This window comes from Epinephelus fuscoguttatus, linkage group LG6 (assembly GCF_011397635.1).
Source record: "Epinephelus fuscoguttatus linkage group LG6, E.fuscoguttatus.final_Chr_v1".
NCBI lineage: Eukaryota > Metazoa > Chordata > Actinopteri > Perciformes > Serranidae > Epinephelus > Epinephelus fuscoguttatus.
Window position 1 is genome coordinate 9,660,232 of NC_064757.1, and position 20,203 is coordinate 9,680,434.

At 40.4% G+C, this 20,203-nt stretch overlaps 1 protein-coding gene across 1 annotated transcript in view; it reads left to right on the forward strand.

Annotated features, from left to right (window-relative positions):
* The first annotated feature begins 3,592 nt into the window (after window positions 1–3,592).
* The window catches only part of tacr1a (tachykinin receptor 1a), an 80,281-nt gene continuing 63,670 nt past the window's right edge, over window positions 3,593–20,203 (forward strand). Inside the window, exon 1 of the mRNA XM_049578360.1 lies at window positions 3,593–4,438. Coding sequence (XP_049434317.1) covers window positions 4,035–4,438 — 404 coding nt within the window. The 5' untranslated portion in view covers window positions 3,593–4,034. The remainder of the gene's footprint in view (window positions 4,439–20,203) is intronic.

A 20,203-nucleotide genomic window follows, 5' to 3' on the forward strand; every position in this document is an offset into this window, starting at 1 on the left:
AATACAAATTATTATCTACATGAGGATGAAAATGTGTGGAATCAGTCAAAAGGTTTTATAATTTCTAACAACCTGGCCACACAGTTCTTTGACAAAGAGGAGAGCTGCCACCAAAAGTCAGCCGGTCTGACAGGCTGGCAGGGCACTTATAGATGCTGGCCTTAATTGAGTGGCTGGGCTTGGCCCACTGCACGCTTGCCACACCAATCAGGGACCCAGGTGAGCTGTGGACTGGGCGGTCAGAAGCAGCAGACGCCGCACCAATCAAAACAGAGGGGGTGGAGCTTCTGAGTCCAGTGGTAGTGCAGGCAGCATGGCAGACAGAGGGAAAAAACATCGTTGGTTTGCCCCAGTGGGCCCCACATGGTTATGCTTGGGCTATTATGTATTATGTTGCATAATACAGCGTTTCCAGTAGGGATCCTTTCAATAACGTCGTCATATAAACGCATACGTTTTTTAAAATGCAAAGGACAGACTTTTCCGTTTTTAGAGAAACCGTTGTTGTCTAAACAGGGCCTTACACACACACACACACACACACACACACACACACACGCACACACACACACACATAATGAAGGTGGAAAGAGTGGCGGCCGTAACAGGCTATCATTAAAGAAAAGATTGGCGGTCAGCCTTAGTGGGGTGTAGTGGGGTAATTTTGACTTGGTAACACTAGAGAAAAAGGAAGATCATGTGAAATGTCATAGCAATGGCCAAGAGTTGTCTAGATATATAATATATATCTATATCTATATATTCTCAGGACCGAAGAGTCGGACAGATAGAGAAATGATAATTACATTAGTACATAAAATTGCTTCCTCCTTTTTCCAGTGGGCCTTAGTCAAGACGGCAACCCAAAGAAGGATCCTACAAGAGGTACATGAAGTTCTGGACACTCTGGCATAAACACAGAACAAGCCTGCATGAAAGCAATAGCCTGCAGTGCAATGAATATGAGAGCTGTGAAGAGAGAAGCAGAGAAGAGTGGAGTGTCAAAGATGTGAATTGCATGAATTTCTGTGCCCTGTGAGTTTGATGTAGTACTTTATGGCCTCAGTGCATTACAAAAAAAAAGAAACGAAAACCTCAGGAAAAACTGTTTTGTTTGCCTATATTATTCCAATAGAGCCCCACAATGTGTCTGGTTCTCTGTGTAGGTTTATTGTGAGGCTGCAGTGTTTCTACCAGTGAGTTTACAGTATATTTTTCCAACTGCATAGTAGTTCTTGGTTATTGTGGCTTTAACTATACAACTCAGTAATATAACACCTTCATTCATGTATTCATGAGAATACTGTTCTGGTAATCAGCAGCTTGCCTGTGTGGCTAAGATTGGTGTGAAAAATTCTGCATTAAATAGACTAGATAGAGTCTGTTTACATGTGGGAGATACAGGGTGCTCAGAGAATCCAAAGGACTACAGCCTGCATGGACAGTTTTGATTTTGCCTGCACACCAGGGTCTTTCCATACTCTTTCTTTTTTATGGGAAGTCCACTTCTTCTTCCTTTTCTTTTACTGATGTTAGAGTGATTGGGCTGCCTATGGTCAAGTGCCCTGTAAAAAGTTTCAGGGTTCTGTTCCTCAAGGACACCTGGGCAGTGCCCTGGAGGTGACCTGGCACCTCCTAAGCTACCAGTCCACATACGTAGGCTGTGTGGGACTTGAACCGCTCACCTTCCAGTTCCCAAGCCAAGTTCCCACTGACTGACCCAAAGACATAGGGATTCATTCTTTGGAACTATGAATATCTGCACAAATTTCGTTGCAATCCATCCATAGTTACTGACCATCAGATTGATATTGTCATTAACAGAGCCATGCTGCTGGCTTCGCTTAAAAAGTGACAGTGGGTTAAAATATCATACCACAGTATCAATTAAAATCACACCTCTTAGATTCACAGCACCAAAACCTGTGGCTATTAAAGCTCCTTTATCCGACCGTCATACAGAGAAAGTCCGTGAATAAATGTTCATTCAGCTTTGCACTTTTTCAGAGTCCAGTGGCAAGCCTGGAAGAAGCCCTCCTAATGAGCTCATTCATCCTCTCACATTGCTCTTCTGGGTAGACTCCTGCAAACGCAGAAATGAAGAATGGATCCAGTAACAAGGATCTGGTACAATAAATGAAGCTTGGTATAATAAACAATGAAGGAGTGCAGTTTTCCGACAAACCAATACCAGCAAAAATGTTGGCACTTTACATTTCTGCAAACTATGAATACTTTACATTTGCATGTTATTATGTAGCAGATACATTAAAACTTTATTAACAACACTGTGGTTAACATGTGGTTAGGTTTAGGAAAAAACAAAGTTAATTTGCGGTGTTGTATTAACGTAGTGTGTTTATTTTGAAAGAGACTGTGTGTGAACGTTAAATTTCCTGTGAAAAAGGAAGTGTATCTTGAAAGAAGATAACTTGACACAGTGTCCCAGAACATCAACAACCAAAGCACCCAGGGTATCTTCCATTTCGTATGTGGAAGTGGAAAGTCCATGACCAAAACATCAATATGTGACGAGATTGGAATGAGAATGTGTTGCTGAAACACAACCTGTTGCGTTGTTTGTTTCTCTCAAACAGTGGTCTGCAGCTTAACAGTGATCTAACCTTTTTGTCATGCCATCCCCATCTCTTCCACCTCCAGATGACAAAATCAGCTCATATACGACACAGAGGTGCAGAGGTACTAAGGGTAAATGTATTCATGGTTTGCAGAAATGTACAATACCAACATTTTCTTGTGGCAACTGGGCTCCTACTAAATCTCCTGGACAGCCAGCTATTGTAAAGAATTTCTGTTGCAGTGATGCAGTAATGCTCAGTGTGCAGGCAACAGGACAATGTGTACAGTAGGCTACGCCTGTCTCCTTGTCATTAAATGTTGTAAAGCTACATTATCATACTTTACATTATGTTGTTTTCTCTTTAGTCATTTCATTAGTACTGAATGATTACACTGCAGAGAGTATTATAACAACATAGAGACTTTCACTTCTATACACATTTCTCTTCCTGTGCAATGTGTGTAGAAGCCTCCTAAAGCATGTTGCAATACTTCAGTCTCTGTCATCAGTATGTTCACATCCTCTGAAGCAGCTGATCTCTGAATAGGCAACACAGTCTAGACTGTGAGTCCACAAGAGGGGGCAGTGAGTGGGCAGATGGATATTCAAACAGCGTGGCACCTTACCACATTAAGTACACACCACATTCGGGGGAAAAAAAAGATTTCTTAAATTGTATGTAGAGATGAAATCTGTTCAAGATTAATGTTATCAGTGATGCCACTGCTGTGTTGGCTACCAGTACACAACTACAACCATTACTATTGCGATTAGTAGTAGTGTCATTAATATTGGTAGTTGTATTATTACTCATGTGCCTGTTCATTTATTCTCCTGCTTGTGTGCTGTTTGCTATTGCCCAAAGAGGAATTATTAGCAAATTTAATCAAATAAGAGGTATTTAGGCATGGTAATCCCGTTGGCTTGCCCGTGCGGTCTGAGTCGGAAGGAATAAATACCTTACCTGGGCTCATCCATAATCATAATTACAGAGACTGCCTACTGGACGTGTGCGCAGCGGCTCGTTTCATAAGCTGGTGTGCAGCCGCTCAGTTCAAGCAAAGAAGCAGGAGAGAGCTCAGAGCAGCTGAGAGAGCAGGGAGCTCAGATATGTGTGAGCAGTTAGAGGAACACAGACTTGTTTCGCTGCTGCAATGCGCGTAAAAGACGCGTTTTCTTTTTTACGCACAGCGAAAAGTGTTAAAGAGTAATAGATAATGATAGATTGCTATCGTTAAGTCCACGTGAATGACTTAAACTGTATTCCTATGTTTATGATTTCCAAGACAGCGGAGTCTTTAGGTGAACATTCCAACAGATTGTGCGGCGGTCGGGCTTTGCTGAGCTTTCCTTTGTTCAGTTTGCGTTTGGCACTAGGATCTTTAACTTTGTTACAAAATGATTTAGGATTATATCAGTAGTTTCAGAGTGATTTCAGATCTTAAACAGCAAAATGGATCCTTTATATAATATCACCAATGCGTCAAATTGGACCACCGGCTCCAACGACACTAATAACGGGACCGAGTACTGGAACCAGTTTGTGCAGCCAGTCTGGAGAATTGTGCTCTGGGCCATTGCGTACAGCTGTATAGTTATCGTGTCCGTGGTAGGCAATCTGACAGTGATCTGGATTATTATGGCGCACAAACGCATGAGGACCGTCACCAATTATTTTCTGCTGAACCTGGCGTTCGCCGAAGCCTCCATGTCCGCCTTCAACACGGTGATCAACTTCACCTACGCCGTGCACAACGAGTGGTACTTCGGACCGGTCTACTGCCGCTTCCACAACTTCTTTCCGATCGCGGCTGTGTTTGCCAGTATCTACTCAATGACTGCCATCGCTCTGGACAGGTAAGCTGCGGACTTCACTGTCTGTTGTAGAAGTACACAAGAAATGTCTCTCCGTGCAGCGCACAGTTAGACCATTCACTTGATGATTGATCACATTTTTTGCCATTTCTTCTGAATCATTGACGCCAAAACACATGGATATTATGCTTAAATGTTACAGTCGATGCGAAAGTAAAGTGAAATGATCACGCATAATGCAGAAAAACTAGTCATTTTCAATTTGCTACAGGTGGTAGAGAACACGCTGTAACATCACTGCGCTTCTCTGGTTAAAATGATAAAATTTGAGTGCTCTTTGGTCAAAGAAATGAATGAAAAAGTTTTCTTTATACTTGCTTTACATCTTTTTGCAATTGGTAACACACATTCCTCTGAGTTACATTAAAATATGCATCACTAGTATCTTTTATTAATGGATTTATTTAGCATAAATCAAGATTCTATTACCACAAAAAAACTCTTCTTTATTGCATATATTGTGCTATCTTACAGTAAATGTCACATAAATTAATCAGAAATGCTGCAGTTTGCTTCAGCAGCCTTTATTGTTTGTCTTTTTGTAGAGAACAAAGCGATTGCAAGTGCTCAAAATTAAACTACTTTTTTTAAACAATCATTCACCTGTACTTGAGATCCTTTTTTCTAAACCCTTAACACAGTAACACACCTACATCACACAATGAGCCAAATTGTTAATTTTCAGCTCAAAACCATATTTTTTACTGTGCATACACTAACTCTATCAAAGCACGGCAAACTGGACACAATATCAAATCATTCCTACCAAACACAAGCACATGATTTCTGTCCAAGAGGAACATATATTCTGGCACAGCCACTTTTGAAATACAATGGTTGATGGGATGACAAAAACTGCATTACCTTTCATGTGTCAGTTCTACCTGCATACAGTAGACAATATCAAGTCCATTATTTTTATAGTTTAGTTTCCTTTTCCTGTGAACCTCTCTACATTTTTGTACAGAAATTATAAGTGACACAATGGCTGCAGTAAAGCTTTATTAGAAACATGAAATCGCTGCCAGTGATCAACAAAAGAAATCCATCATACATGGCCTTCTGGTTCCAAATGAGTGTGTAAAAATAAAATGTACAAATACAGTTAAAAAAAAAAAAAAAAAAAAAAAGGCACAAAAGGAAAAATAATACAGTCCTGTTCTAATTTATACAACCTCCTCTGTGTTGTTCTGTGGCCACATTGAACAAAATCAATCAAAAAAAAGTCCCCTTTTAATGATTCATGTCCATGTAAATAAAATCACCTGGTTTTGTGTCTGATTGTGAATGGAAATAGCTGTGTTAGTCTGTTTTACACAACTTACTGTAAATCAGCTGTTTCTCAATGTTTCAATATGTTGTTCATTCAGAAATGCTTATCAGTTTTCAGTCTTGAGCTGCTGTTGTTGCAGAAGTTGTTTTTTGAAGAAATGTCTTCAAAATTGGCACAAATGTTGGACTTGGACTAAATGATGAACTGATTGGTTTTCGATGGTCATAGGTCAAGGTCACTGTGACCTTGCCTGTTTAATTCTTGTGAACATGAAATCTCAAGAACACTGTGAGGGATTTTTTTTTTTCAAATTTGGCTCAAACGTTCATTTGGACTCTAGGATGAACTGATAAGATTTTGGTAGTCAGGGGTCAAAGGTCAAGGTTGTTGTGACCTTGCACCCATCTCATTCTTGTGAACTCAATATCTCAAGAACACCTTGGTATTTCTTGCTATATGGTATTTCTGCAAATTTGGACACAACAATAAACTGATTAGATTTTGGTGGCCTAGATTAAAGGTCAATTTCTATGTGACCTCATCTGTCTCAATCTTGTGAACATGATATCCTAATACCTAAAGGGAATTTCTACAAATTGGCACAAACATTCACTTGGACTCAGTGATGAACTGATTAGATTTTGGTGGTCAAAGGTCAAGGTCACTGTGACCTCATCTGTCTCATACTTGTGAATGTGATATCTCAAGAAACCCCCCCCCCCAAACGAAATTTCTTAGGGAGGGAAAATAGCGACAGGTCACTAAACAGCCACATTTGCAGCCACAAAGCCGCTGGAAACGCAGTGATCGTAGCTGCAGCCTGGCAGGTTTCCGGCTGAGGTGTCAGGTTATCCACCTCTACGCCACCTCCTGACGACAAAGTCAGCTTATATATGAAGTTGCTTTGGAAATGCTGATATGTTTTTTATAAAATGTACAGCTTCAACAACTGGTTTGCAGAAAGGTACAAAGCCAAAATTTTCTCCTGCCGACTGGGCTGCTCTGTGGAAGCTCTGTGTAGCTCAGTGAGTGAAATAACCCATCACCACAGTCCTGGTAAATGGTTCATTGCCCTTTGGATCAAGTCTGAGTCGTAAAGCCTTTGCTAAAAGCAGCCAATAACTTAACTGTGCATACAGTAGGCTATGTTAGGTTTTTATCTGCTCTTGCCAGACTTTATACTGTGGTGACTCTGCTGGGGAAATATGGGTTTTGAGAGTTTTATGTCTTTAAATCTGTGGCTTCTCTTTCTCTCAACATTCATGTGTGAAGGAACCCTATTCATCAGTAGTGACAGCTTCTTGTGACAATGAGGCTGAATGGAAATTAGATTCATAAAAAGCCCTGTGTGCGTGTGTAAGAGTGCCTCAATATGGGCATGTGTGTCTGTGTGTGCCTTCTCATGTTCATGTGTTTCGGCATGTGCATCTGTGTGTGTATGGTTGTGTGCATGTACTTACTGTATGCATGTGCATCTGTGTCCGTTAATGTTATATGAATGTTTTATTTACATTGTGTGTTTGCATGTGTATCTCTAATCCTGTTTCTTTTTGTGTGTATGGGTAAACATGTATCCATGTATTTATTCAGATCCGTACGGATACTGTTTCTATTGTAACCACACTGCATCCACTCTGCCTGAAGCTTATCAACTCTGCATCTGTGTCTTTCCTTTGCATTTCAGGTGATAATGGCCTGTAATTCCTCAGTATATCTCTCATTCACCAAGAAAGCCATGAACTTGACCTTTTCCAAAATAAAGTTAAACCTTCAGAGCTAGAGGAAATGAGAATGAAAAGGCAGATTAAGATGGCAACAGGCTGCACATTCAGGCATATTTGCCATTCAGGAGATGTGGAAATCTTGTTACTTTCCCCTGACCCGTGTCCATGCAACACAATGATGCTATTAAAAACCTGGTAGAGAAGCATTTATTTCACACTGACAGCATCATACTTTCTCTGACTGTGGTGGGAAAAGGTATTTCAATTGTGAGAGACTGAAGAGTGAAATTAATGTATTGACAAGGTGCACAATAAAATGTATAAATGTGAAGAGGCTTTTGTGATCAGACCTTATTGTAACTTCATCAATTTTTCAGGGGTTAGAGACAGGAATATCTCCTGATGGAGTCTCAACATCAGTGGTGGTGGTGAAGGGATGAAGAGGAATGCTTGACGATCTGGGTGGATGTTATGTGGGCTAGGGTGGAAGGAACCCTGCACGCTGGATGTAATGAGAACTGAAAGCAAATGGGGTGGAGGAAGTTGCATTGATTTCACACTGAAATGACAACTATTGGCAGCAGAGAGCAGAACGGTTTAAAGGTGTGACAGCAACGATATGATTGGCTCACAGGGATTGTGGAAAAATCCAATAAGTTTACTGAGAGAAAGAACACCCATACTCACCTGAGTAGTTGGATCAAAGAGAGAGGAAGAGAGAGAATAAATGAGACGCATGAAAGTCTTCCTGAATGAACTGCTGCTAAGCCTCAATTCAGAACTTCTGAAAATGTCAATACACCCACTGTGACCTATCTCTTTGAACCATCTCTCACTGTTATTTAGGCACCAGTTAATATTTCAATTCTTCAAGGAGCTCTATACAACATTAAGAGCATTAATATAGCAGCAAACCTTTACTTTACTGCGTAAAGATATAGTGGAGTAATGGCGTCCTGAGTAGAGAATGAGGTCATGTGTGTTGTAGTCCGAGCTTCTCTCTTCGTCGTTGCGGTAGACAGTCTGGGTGCACATGCATGTTGGTCCATGCAAGCCCCTGTGTGTTTCCCACTGGCTAGCTAGCAGTGATTACATGACATTTGTCTTTACAACAGTAATATGCCATGTTACTGTTCTTAAATTCAGTAATCACATGACCGTTACTAGTCAAATAATTATGCCGACAACGGTGATGCCGTTTAGTATGACCTTGGAGAGGATCTTCAGCCTTGTTAGCATTGTGCTGACTCAGAGGAGGAACAGACTGCCTGACAAATCATTTAAAAGACTCTTCCTCTTAAGGTAGAACAACATCTTTTCATTCCAACTCGTCAAATACCAATGAAAAAAACATCATGGTTTGGCCTAAAATTCTCATGGGAAATGAACAGCGGGCACTCAGGTGAAAGTCCAGAGAGTGTGTGACCCATCCACCACTCCCCCCTGCCATCACTATACGGATTGACTCACTCTGTAATACGGTGGTTGCTGGCAGCATAACAAACTGCCGCCAACCAGTGTAAATTATACCATCGCGAAGAGTGCCTCTGTGCATCCGTGTCTGATGCTTATATCCCCCTACTGCTGTGTAAAGTGCCTATGTGTGTTGGTGTCTGACGCCAACATCACAGACAACAGCAGTTTATATGCCATTAAAGCATGTTTTTTTCCCCTTTAAGTCTGTCCTGATTTAATGATGTTAGGATTGCTGGTCACTTATATTATTTTATTTAGGCCCATTGATTTATTGTTTATTGAAGCAGTGATAGCCTACTGCAGTGTCGTCTTGATTCTCTTGAGCCTTGTGTTTTGCTGATATTTAGGCATGTGCAAGGGTTAATGTTATGTTGTTAACTGGCAGTTACATGAGGTGCATCTCACTTTGCTGAATCTTTTCCCAAGAGCACATAGCATGCATTGAACATACACTGCTTTGCAGTGATTGCACTGAATTCATTGAATGTTGTGGAGTAACGCAAAAGTAATGTCATGAATTGTGTAATGAATTATTTTTTTTATGGGGAGTAAATAAAGTAATGCATTACTTTTTTAAAGAGGAACAAGTAATATGTACTACATGATTTTTCTTTTTGAGTAATGCCCCCAACACTGTTTTTTCATCTCCATCATTGCAACAATCACTCCTGTGCTGTGTTGCACAACACAACCCATAGATCACCAGCACAGCTGAGTGCTGCTGCCAGTGTGCTGGCTTACATGCTGCTGATTGCAGTGAAGTATTGAGAGAAACCCCTTCCTTATAGAAATATGCACCTGAGCCACACACAGGTTCATACAGTACCTCTGAAATGCTATATTTCTTTTCCCTTGAATTTTCTGTTGATGAAATTTGGTTTTGTAAAAGCAGTACTCAATACAATGATACATGTGGGGGGTGAAAGACTAAAATAAATGAAACAACAAAAATAAAAGTTGCTTTATGGCTTCCCTCAATAAAGACGATGAAATCATATATTAGAGTGATGTTTATTTTAAGCTAAATGCTATATGTGTGTGTGTGTGTGTGTGTGTGTGTGTTTGTTTGTTATGGGTGAGAAGAAACATAATCATTGATCGGTGTCCAAGATGCCCGTGTGGACACAGTTACTTATATGTGGACAGATGATTACTGTAAAATTGATTATCTCTATGCCACTTTGAATTACATCAACAACAAGTGGAAAAGTGGAAGCTGACTGAGCAAGTGCTTTGCACATCTGAATGGGACAGACAGTAGGCTACAGTACATGAAATGGCATGTTTAATCATGGGTCAGGTTGCAGGAGTTCTATTAACAGTCAGCCAGGTCCAGATTTGACTTGGAGATAATTAATAATAAATTAAATGAGGTAACGGGTCAGTTCCTGTGCTGAGTTTGTGGGCATGGTCGGGTTTACAAAACTGGCCTTGCCTTGCCCTTGTGCTTACTTCTGGTGACACTAGAGAAAAGTCTAGAGATCACCAAAATCACCATCCTCCAGGGAACATGACAGTTTCAATATATGACAATCCAGTCAAGCTGTGAGATGTTTTAGTCTGGACCAAACTGGTCGACCAACTGACCGATAGACCGAATGTGCCATTTGCCAATTGGCTGAGAAATTATGAGGCCACTCAGTTTAGAAACTCACCAGTTAACAAGTTAATAGTTAAAAACTTTTACGTAAAGCTGGCACAACCCAATCTAAGAGCTCTCTCTGTGTGTCTGTCTAAACCACTCTAGTCCACAAACATGTGACTTAAGCGTAATGACAGCTCTAAATTGTTCATATGGTGTGTGTAAATATAATTGTCTAGAATGACAGAAAACACTGGCCCTGAATAGATTGGTCACCTCTCTGCCTTGTGCCGAAGGAGTCCAGGAATAGGCTTCAGCTCCCAGGGGTTAGGGAGTATGGAGAATGAATTGAAGGATATTGTTTAATAGTTACAATGTATCACTGTGCTCAGTGAAGTGTGGAGGGTATGACCAAATTCATTATTGTCTCATTCAGCGAGGCTAATTTCGCTTCCATTTAGTTCTGGTCTTTTGTGTGGCCTCTACTGATAGCTGCTCTCAGCTCTTGTATGCATCACTGATGATCACTTTCCCTCATGCTTAGTCTGTAGCAATGTTTGAACTTTTTAGTTACTGGTTTACTCGGACAGGACAGTTTGAGATTACAGACACTGATCATGTAGAATGAGCTAGCAGGGAGGCAGGGTGCATTTTTTAAAGAGTCAACATAACTTAAGATACTCTTGATTGGAGAGGATCAGTAAGACATGTATGCAAAGTAGCGAAAATGTTGTGTATCTGCAGTACAGGCAAATTAGCATTTTTATTCAGTCTACGTATTAACAGCAACGTTTGGACCAGCTAAAAGTTTTTTGGTGAAAAAGAGTTGAGAGCACTGCTGCTCAGCACAACCAAAAGCCCCTCCCATTCCCACCTTAACCTGAAAATGCACTGGGAGTTTTCTGTGCTATCATTATGGGACAAGGAGGTGGAGTTGTATATCCAGCAGTTCAACTGGCCCTGCATTTTGTCAATGCAAGCTATTAGCTTGTCAGCTTTTTATAGTAATTTAAGTGTGAAAAGGTGGCAACAATCCTGAATAAGACACTGGCAAGACTGTGATGTTCTTGGCCATCAAGGAGAGCCAGAGTGCTATTACACTGCAGATAAGTGATCCCTAAATAAAAAATCCAGTCAAAAAAAGCCAACGTTTTGTCATTAGTGTATGAATTCTTGAGTTATGGCCAAAAATGTTACGTTTTGTGAGGTTACAGTGACCATGACATTTTACCTTTGACCACAACATTCTGATCAGCTCATCCAGTGATGAGCCAGCCAGTGCCTGAATTAAACCAAAACACATGAGCCAATCATTTGCCTTGCAGAAATCATCAACTTGGTCCCTCATCCACCAGTTTTCCCAGCAGTAAGCGGAGTGTTTACAAAGACATGGTTATGCATGTGTTTAGGGGTGCATACACACCTAGACTCACAAACTTGGGAGGTGGCAGTATGCAATAAGAAGTGAGGGTACTCATGTGGACAAAAATCAGAAGTGCCGGTAAGTACCGGCCCATTTCAGGCCCTGCCTCCAGCCACAGCTTAAAAATATATCAGATTGTAGCTCCTCTGTGAAGATATTTCTGTGTTGCTCACATGTCAGCAACATTTGTGGCACCTGCTATTTCATTTCAAAGGTGCTTTGGTGGAGCTAAACTGTGTGAAGTGCTGCAGTTTTGTCAGGACATAAAAGGGAAGGATATTGTAGCTTATACAACCACTGACACCTTCCTGATTTTACATTGCCATGTTTTAAGCCAAAAGGACAGCACCACTGAAACACGCTGACATGATCACAGCTATGAAAATCAACACCACACAGAATGTGACAGCCTGCTATGGAGAACTCTGCTCAATATGACAGCAGGGGAAAAAGATTGTAACAGACATCAAGTCTGGCCCCACACTTCACTTTCATTCATACTATGGGTTAACTTAAAATCCTAAACATTTTTATTCATGGTTTTGCTGTGATAGCGATTTTGTGTATTTAAATAATTATCTCTTTTGTAGTGGCGGAGTTCACTGTTCTAAATGAAAAGGGGCATTCCCAGAAAAACAATGCATATAACAGTCGGGTGCCCAATGCGTACTTGTTTTGTGGACAACCTGATCTCACAGAAATACGCAAAATGACCACGACCTCTTAACACCACATTCCGTGGTGGCAGCACGCAATGGGTTGAAATTACGTGCCGGTACCACTGAAACAATGCCAATGTAAAGTCAATTAGGATCCTTTGTCGTGGTGGACACACGGATTCCCTGATTCAACAACGTCACATCAACCTCGTTTTCCTCAGTGATATCTTTAACATTCCTGGATACACACAAAAACACTAAAGTGTCCTTGATAACTCAACAATATGACAGGTTAATGTCAAGGCCATAAAATAAAATAAATGTATTTTGCCAGCTTTTGATAGATGTGCTGTGGGTGGATGGGGCGCGTTCCACTACTGTTTTGTAGCTACGGTCTGCCGTCTGTGGGCTTCATTCCATTTCAGATTGTTGTCCATCTGCCGTAACCGAATCCAAACATCACTAATAAATAAATAAATAAATAAATAAATAAATAAGAAAAAAATAATAATTCTGAGCACGGAAGAACCAGAGAGGAAATACCACCACATGGAGCCATCCGCCCCTGGCCACCCAGCCACTCTCCACTCCACCAGGGAAGAGTGGACCCCAAGCTAGCGCCACAGAACCAGCGGCCGCCCCCCGGCGCACACGGCTCCCACTGAGGAAACACTGGAGTTAAAATATTAAGATGTAGGCCTAACATAAAATAAATGTGTTATTAAATAAATTAAAACATATAGCCCACAGTAGATAAAAGTAGAACATGCTAAAAGTAAATACAATAATTGGCTAAATAGTATCTAAGCAATAATAAAGTGTCTAAACAATAATAAATATTATCTAAGTTATCTACTAGGCTATCATTCCACTCTGTAAATAGATTTTAAAATTTCATTGTAATTTTAATATTATTTTTGCTTATTTCATTATTGTTATTATTGGTTTACTTTTTGGTAGTATTGTTTTCTCTGAGGATGATTCATTTTAGTAACTACAGTTAACTAAACTATCTAAAGTAAAAAAAGACCTGGCATGGCTTGTGTCCAAAAAATGAAAAAATCTAAACTTTGTCGTAAAGCTAAACCAAAAACATCATTGGAAAGGTCTCAACCTGGAGAGTAACATATATCAGTATGAAGATTCTGCATGGCTCCTGGTTTCAGCCATTGACCTTTGAACCTTGACCTCAGTGCATGTTTGAGGGTTTATAACTCAGCAAGGAAAGGGGGTACAGACATGGGACCAACTGTTATAGAGAGCTCTTGACCTAAGCTATCATGTGAGTGTAGTCAACAACTGGGGGTGCTGTCAGATATGGATAAAATATGGATAAATTAATTTTCACCCATTTAGAAATTCGATATTTAAAATCTGATTATACAAGTGTGTTTACCATCCCCTTAAAGTCCACAGTGTACTCTCAATTCAGTATTTACAACTTCCAAATCTAGGAAAAACACTTATATTTTTTAAAAACTACAATTCCCTTGGACCGCGCCATGCAGTTTGATACATATTAGCAACACAGTTGTAGTTCTTCTGATTTGCAAAGTAGGGTTCTAAATAGGGTTGTAAAAAGATATATCTACCCAATATATCTAATATCTAGTAAAGCCGAACTAGTAATGACACTGCACCTGGATGAACTATGTTAAGATAATGCAAGGATGATGGCTAATTTTAGATAGTACTCTCAAAACAGCGTTTTTGGGACGGTAGGTTTTTTGCGGCTTGTTGTAAAATAGAGTTGGAAAATAGAGTCGTAAAAAGATACATCTACTGATTATATCAAATGTCTTGTAAAGCCGAACTAGTAATGATAGTAATGGTAATGAATATGTTAAGAAAAAGTAAGGATGATGGTTAATTTAAGATATTTTAGCAAGTTCTCTAGAAACGGCGTTTTTGGGACTGTGATTGTTGCAGTTGTAGAGTTGTCAAACAGTGTTGTAAAAAAGTAAATCTACTGAATATGTTAAATATCTAGTACAGCCAAACTATCTTGTTATCATTATTATTATTATTATTATTATTATTGTTATTGGTGGGAAGTTATAACAGAGGAATATATTTGCTGTTTTAACATCAAGAACACTTTGTTTTTGTGTGTATACAGGACGTTGTTGAATCAGGGAATCCGTGTGTCCACCAAGAAAAAGGATCCTAACTGACTTTACATTGGCATTGTTTCCGTGGTAGCGGCACGTAATTTCAACCCATTACATGCTGCCACCACAGAATGTGGTGTTAAGAGGTCGTGGTCATTTCATGTATTTCTGTGAGATCAGGTTGTTTGTGAAGCCCCCAGAGACCAGGACTGAGCACTGTCCAAGGTGTGTGTGTGTGTGTGTGTGTGTGTTTGATTTGGAGAAAGAGAGCGACAGAGAGGAAGAGAAGGTTCAACGTAGACTATTGCACTCATTTTTTTTTCGTAGGTTACTTTTCACCCACCCACCAGAAACACTGCCCCATTGCAGAATGGAGCAGAGGAGAAATAGACATAACATATCACGTCGGTTCAACCTTGCTTGTTTTCTGTGATCGTAATACAACTTTCTTTTTGTCGCAATCCATAGAATTACGACGGGGAAGTGAAGTTTCGTTAACAAAGGAGAAAAAGAAAGAGAGAGCAAAGTAGAGCTGCATGGCATGAGCAGAAAGACAGACAAAAGCATCTGATTATCTTTTTTTTTACATAATAACCCTTATCCATCATTCATTTTGTTATTTCAAGCAATTACACTGCTTACAATGGTATAATGGCTTCTATTGTAGTTGTGTCTTACATGTAAAGAGTTCATCATTATGATTATGATTGATGATCATCAGCTGTTTTTGTGCCCCCCACCCCAGATCTTGATGCCTTAAGCACAGTGCAGGATGCAAGGTATTGTACATATACAATATATTTCTGCTGCTCAAGGAGTCTTTTCTGTAATATTAAACCCCATGAGAAGTTGTCACGGTAACCAAAAGTGTCACTAAATGAGCAAAGTATAAGATTTTAAGGATAACAATTTGCACTAATCAATATTTTCTATAAATGAAACAAAAGGTATATAAAGAAAGGGTTCACTTGTGAAAAAAATTACAAAAATCTGTGGTTCCTCTCAGCTATACAGAGCACTTTAGTCATAACAATTTTTATCATTTTATTATTATTATTATTATGATTATAGTGCTAGCTACAAGTTGGTATATAGGGAAGCATTTTCATAACGGTAAATCACTTTTGGTTGCGATGCACTGCACCTGTTTCAGAAGATCAAAGGACAAGTGTGGAGGCTCTGCTTTATCAATTAAAGAGCTAAACAGACAAAGCAAGTGTGATGAACCAGCCACAACCTGGCAAACCAATGGTTATGTTTATAAGGGATATCTTAAGGAAGATAATAAATGATCTTCTAACCATTAGGCTAACAGAGCCACAATGTATAAAGCCTTTAATAGAAAGTGGTACACAAGTATTTATGATCTCAGTACCTTTTTATTTATTTATTTATTTAACCTTTATGTAACCAGGAATAGTCCCATAAAGATTCAAAATCTTTTTCAAGGAAGTCCTTGTTTCTCCTTTAAAATCTCCCATGCTCATAACAGAATCTAGTTTAAGGTGACCCTTAAGGTCCCAGGTTCAGGGAATGAAATACATAAGTTATCCAAGTGACCGGAGGCTGCAGCTACTGACAGTTTTAGGAGTCAGAAGAGAACATAAACAGTGAGGCTGTTCATGTAATATGGCCTTATAAAGACAAGTGTACCAGTGTTCTACAGTTGTATAGTGAAGACAAACCAACTTTCTCACACAAACTGCAATAATGTGTGCAGAAACTTATATCAGTGAGAAACTGCAGCTCAGCGTAGTACACTGACTCTAGCATTATCAGGCAAGACGAATTTGCATGCATGTATAAAATGTCACCATAATCAATTACTGACAAAAGCATTGCTTGAACCATTTTTTCCTTGCACCAAAAGAGGAAGAGCATTTGTTTCTATAATAGAAACCCAACCTCACCCCAAGGTTTTTTCTGTAAGACACTTGATATGATGTTTAAAAGACAGATTGTCTTCTAGCGACAAAAATCAGCTATTTGTAAGTTAAAGCGACACTTACCTTTCTGGAAATTTTACACTTTCCTTTGTTTAGGTTAAAATGCTATTAATAAGGTGATGGCACACTAAAATGTACGTGAATTCCACCAGAAATAAAAACTCATAATTATACCATTCTCATATGGTTCTAAGAAAACTCTTTATCATCGGACCGAATGCAATGATTGGTCGGAGTTTTCTCCTGTTACTAAGAGAGAACTCAATGCTGGAAGAGCCAAAACTCGGGTCAACATTGGCTCTGCTTTCGAGCGATGGTGAAGACTGATGCAGCTTCCTCCTGAGCTAAAAATGGACGAGAGCAGAGTTTCTGCTGGACAGGTGTTTTTAAAGTTTGAATCAACAGGGTGGCGCGACCAATGCTTGTGGCAGCCTCTGTGTACACCGGCGAAGTAAACACGGTGCAACAAGAAATAAATTTCTCAGCACAATACAGTCGAGAGTTTCTAACAGACATTAGAATCTGCTGCAGAGATCTGACGCTACAACTGCAAGAGCTCAGGATGTGTAGCAAATTTGGTCTGCTACGTCGAGCTTAAGTGCAACACACACCACTGCCATACGCCACGCGTCAAAACACCCACCTCCATTATATTCTATGAACCAACCCACACCGGCGCCAGCCGCCAGCCGCCGCGCCGCACCGCTCTGCTTCAGCCCACTGCTCTATTTCCAGCGCGGCTGGCACTGCTAGGAAAGGCTTTTATGTATGTCTTTGGCCAAATTTCAAATTTTTAATAAGACGATTTTGATAAGAAACTTACCCCTGAAATCCAAGTTGTTGTTGCCTCAAAGTTTTTCCTCTTCTTCTTCCATTACTAGCAGTTGGCAACCATTGGCAACTAGTGTAGGTACAGCCACCTTGCGGGCTGGGGTGGGAAATACATTTTAGTGTCGATGGTGCCGCTGCGCGCCGCTGCAAGTGTGTGTTGGGGGGTGGCACTTGATGGCCACAGCGCTGCGCCGGCGGCAGTGTGTGTTGCACTTTAGACGAGATGACCGTTTCACCTGGAGCTGTCCCGACGGGGAGACGCCGGCAGCACTGTGACAGGACACGGAAGCGGGGGTAGCGCTCAGGCTAAGAGCTAACCCCATCAAACCAGCTGACTCACGGAGGAGTGAGGGACCGCTGCATCACCTGGTAAGCTCCGTGGTGTATAAACAAACAATTCATGGTGCTGTGATGAAGGGGATATCCCAGTTCTGCTCTCAGGATGTGGAGTTTTTGACTGTGAAATGTCAACCCTTTCCATCTTACTATTGCACTATATGTTCTTTCTTATATGTTGCACTAAATTGTTTTTCAATGTTTTGTTTCTTTTTGCTTGGGGTATGCAAAATGTCATTTTGTTTTTGAGAAGAGAAGTTCAGTTCCGTTCATAACCAGTGTTGGGTAAGGGTTACTTTAAAAGTAATCAAAGTACTTTACTGCGTTACTTTTTAAGAAAGTAACCAGTTACTTTACTGCGTTACTCCCTGAGTGAAGTAACTCAAGCACTTTTAAAGTACTTTTGAGTATTCTACATTTCCTATTGGGCAATGGACCACAGGGCGCTAAGCCTACATTTTTTTGTGTCCAAAATTAAAGTTATGGACCACTTGTCCTTCACTGAGATCCAATTCTCCCATCACAGCCGTCACTTTGACCAGTAGAAACACAGAACAATCTGCTGACGTAGACAACTGTATGACAACAACACCCCAGCGTTTTTTAATATTTCCTCTAGGGATGTTACCACACAGAGTAAAAGGGGGAAATGATGGTGTGAAACAGCAGAGGCACTTTGTCAACCCGCTGAGTTAATATTACTGTCATTAGCATCAAGCTAGCAAACAATGGTACATCCTCACGGTCGGACATAAAGTAATAACATTAACAAGTAGCAGCGGGGCTTTTACTCACCACAACTGCAGAGGCTTCCAGCTTCATTTGAAACAGACTACATTATAGACGGTCCGTTATTTATTAATCCCTCTGTGTATTTATATATTTACTTTTTATCCGCTCCGTTGTCTTTGTAAAGTTAACATATCGCACCGTCATTTCAAACTCAACACCTGTTTCAAATTAAAAGCCCCTTATAACCTCGGCTGAGAGATTCCCTCCATTTTCTAAACAGGCTTTTATTCTGAAGTATTTGTCAACTTCCTGTGGAAGATACAGTAGCTTGATAGTTTACTTATGGCGCTTCAAATGCAGCTCCTGCCATCTGCTGACGCTTTTAGGTGACTACAACAACATGTCGGCTGGCACATGAGCAGACACAATGACTTAATAGTGAAAGTAATAAAAATAGGACAAGAATAACCCGATGACATCACACACACCGTGAAAGACGACCGGGGATAATTGGTGACTACCAGCGTGTAGCGTGTACCAGGCATAATGCAAGTCCTGAGTCTGAAATATGTCTGTCAGCGAGTCCTCCACCTTTTTTAGACTCCACCGTAGACAACGGCAGCATTTCTTCTCCATGTAGCGAGCCACAAGCTCCGTGACTTCTTTCTGACTGATATCTCCGTTATTAGAACCAAACAGCTGAGGGAGCAGCGTTCTAAAAGTAACGGAAGTAACTGATGTTTTGTTTGAAAATGTACTTAAGTATTTTATTATTCAAACAGCAAGCTAACGTGTTAGGTTACTTGTTACTGCAAAAAGTAATCAAAGTACTTTGATTGCGTTACTTTGTAACGAGTTATACCCAACGCTGAAGTCCCGCCCTACCACCTCCGGTTGTGTAGCATTTTTCAACCTTCAACACGTCCTTTACTAACTTTTGCGGTGTTTGATCTTGCAGGGATGTAGCCATTTTTCTGCCATGGTTCGCGTCCTGTAGCCGATATTTTTGTGGGCATATTACACCAAAACCTGTTTCCCCCGGCAATATTTTTGCAAGTGCACCGTTGCTGTGGCACTGCCAAGAATGATTGTGATTGGTTGAAAGAAATAAAAAAAGCTGGGGCGTTTTTTTCTCCAATCTTAAAGTGAGAGTCGGCGCAGTGAGCAAGACTCCATTATATGTGTATGACAACACAGCATCCAGTTGCAAATGGCTAACGTTAGCCTACTGTAGCGTAGCCTCTGAAACATTAACGTCATCTTCCTTGTGCGTTTCCACTTACTAGTAACGTTAACGCTACTATCTAACGTTAGCACTGTAACCTTATTCTAAAACTCATCAGTCATCACTGACTCCAGTTGAGTTTTAAAACTCAATGCAACTGTTGCATTTGACTGTCTTGGTTGTAATGTTACACTCGCTCTCCTCTTCCGTGTATCTAACGTTACTTTGCCAACGGCTACGTCTATCACAGATGTACTGAGGACGTAATGGAGGAGGGGGATGGGACTTTGGAGGGAGACGGGAGTTGTGGATGTTCAAATTTTTGCAAAAGTGCCGTGTGAAATGCAAGAAAGGTAAGAGTTGCTTTAACACATATTCAATCACCTTGTTATTTGAAGTAACAATCTGATTTACATTATTACCTGTTAT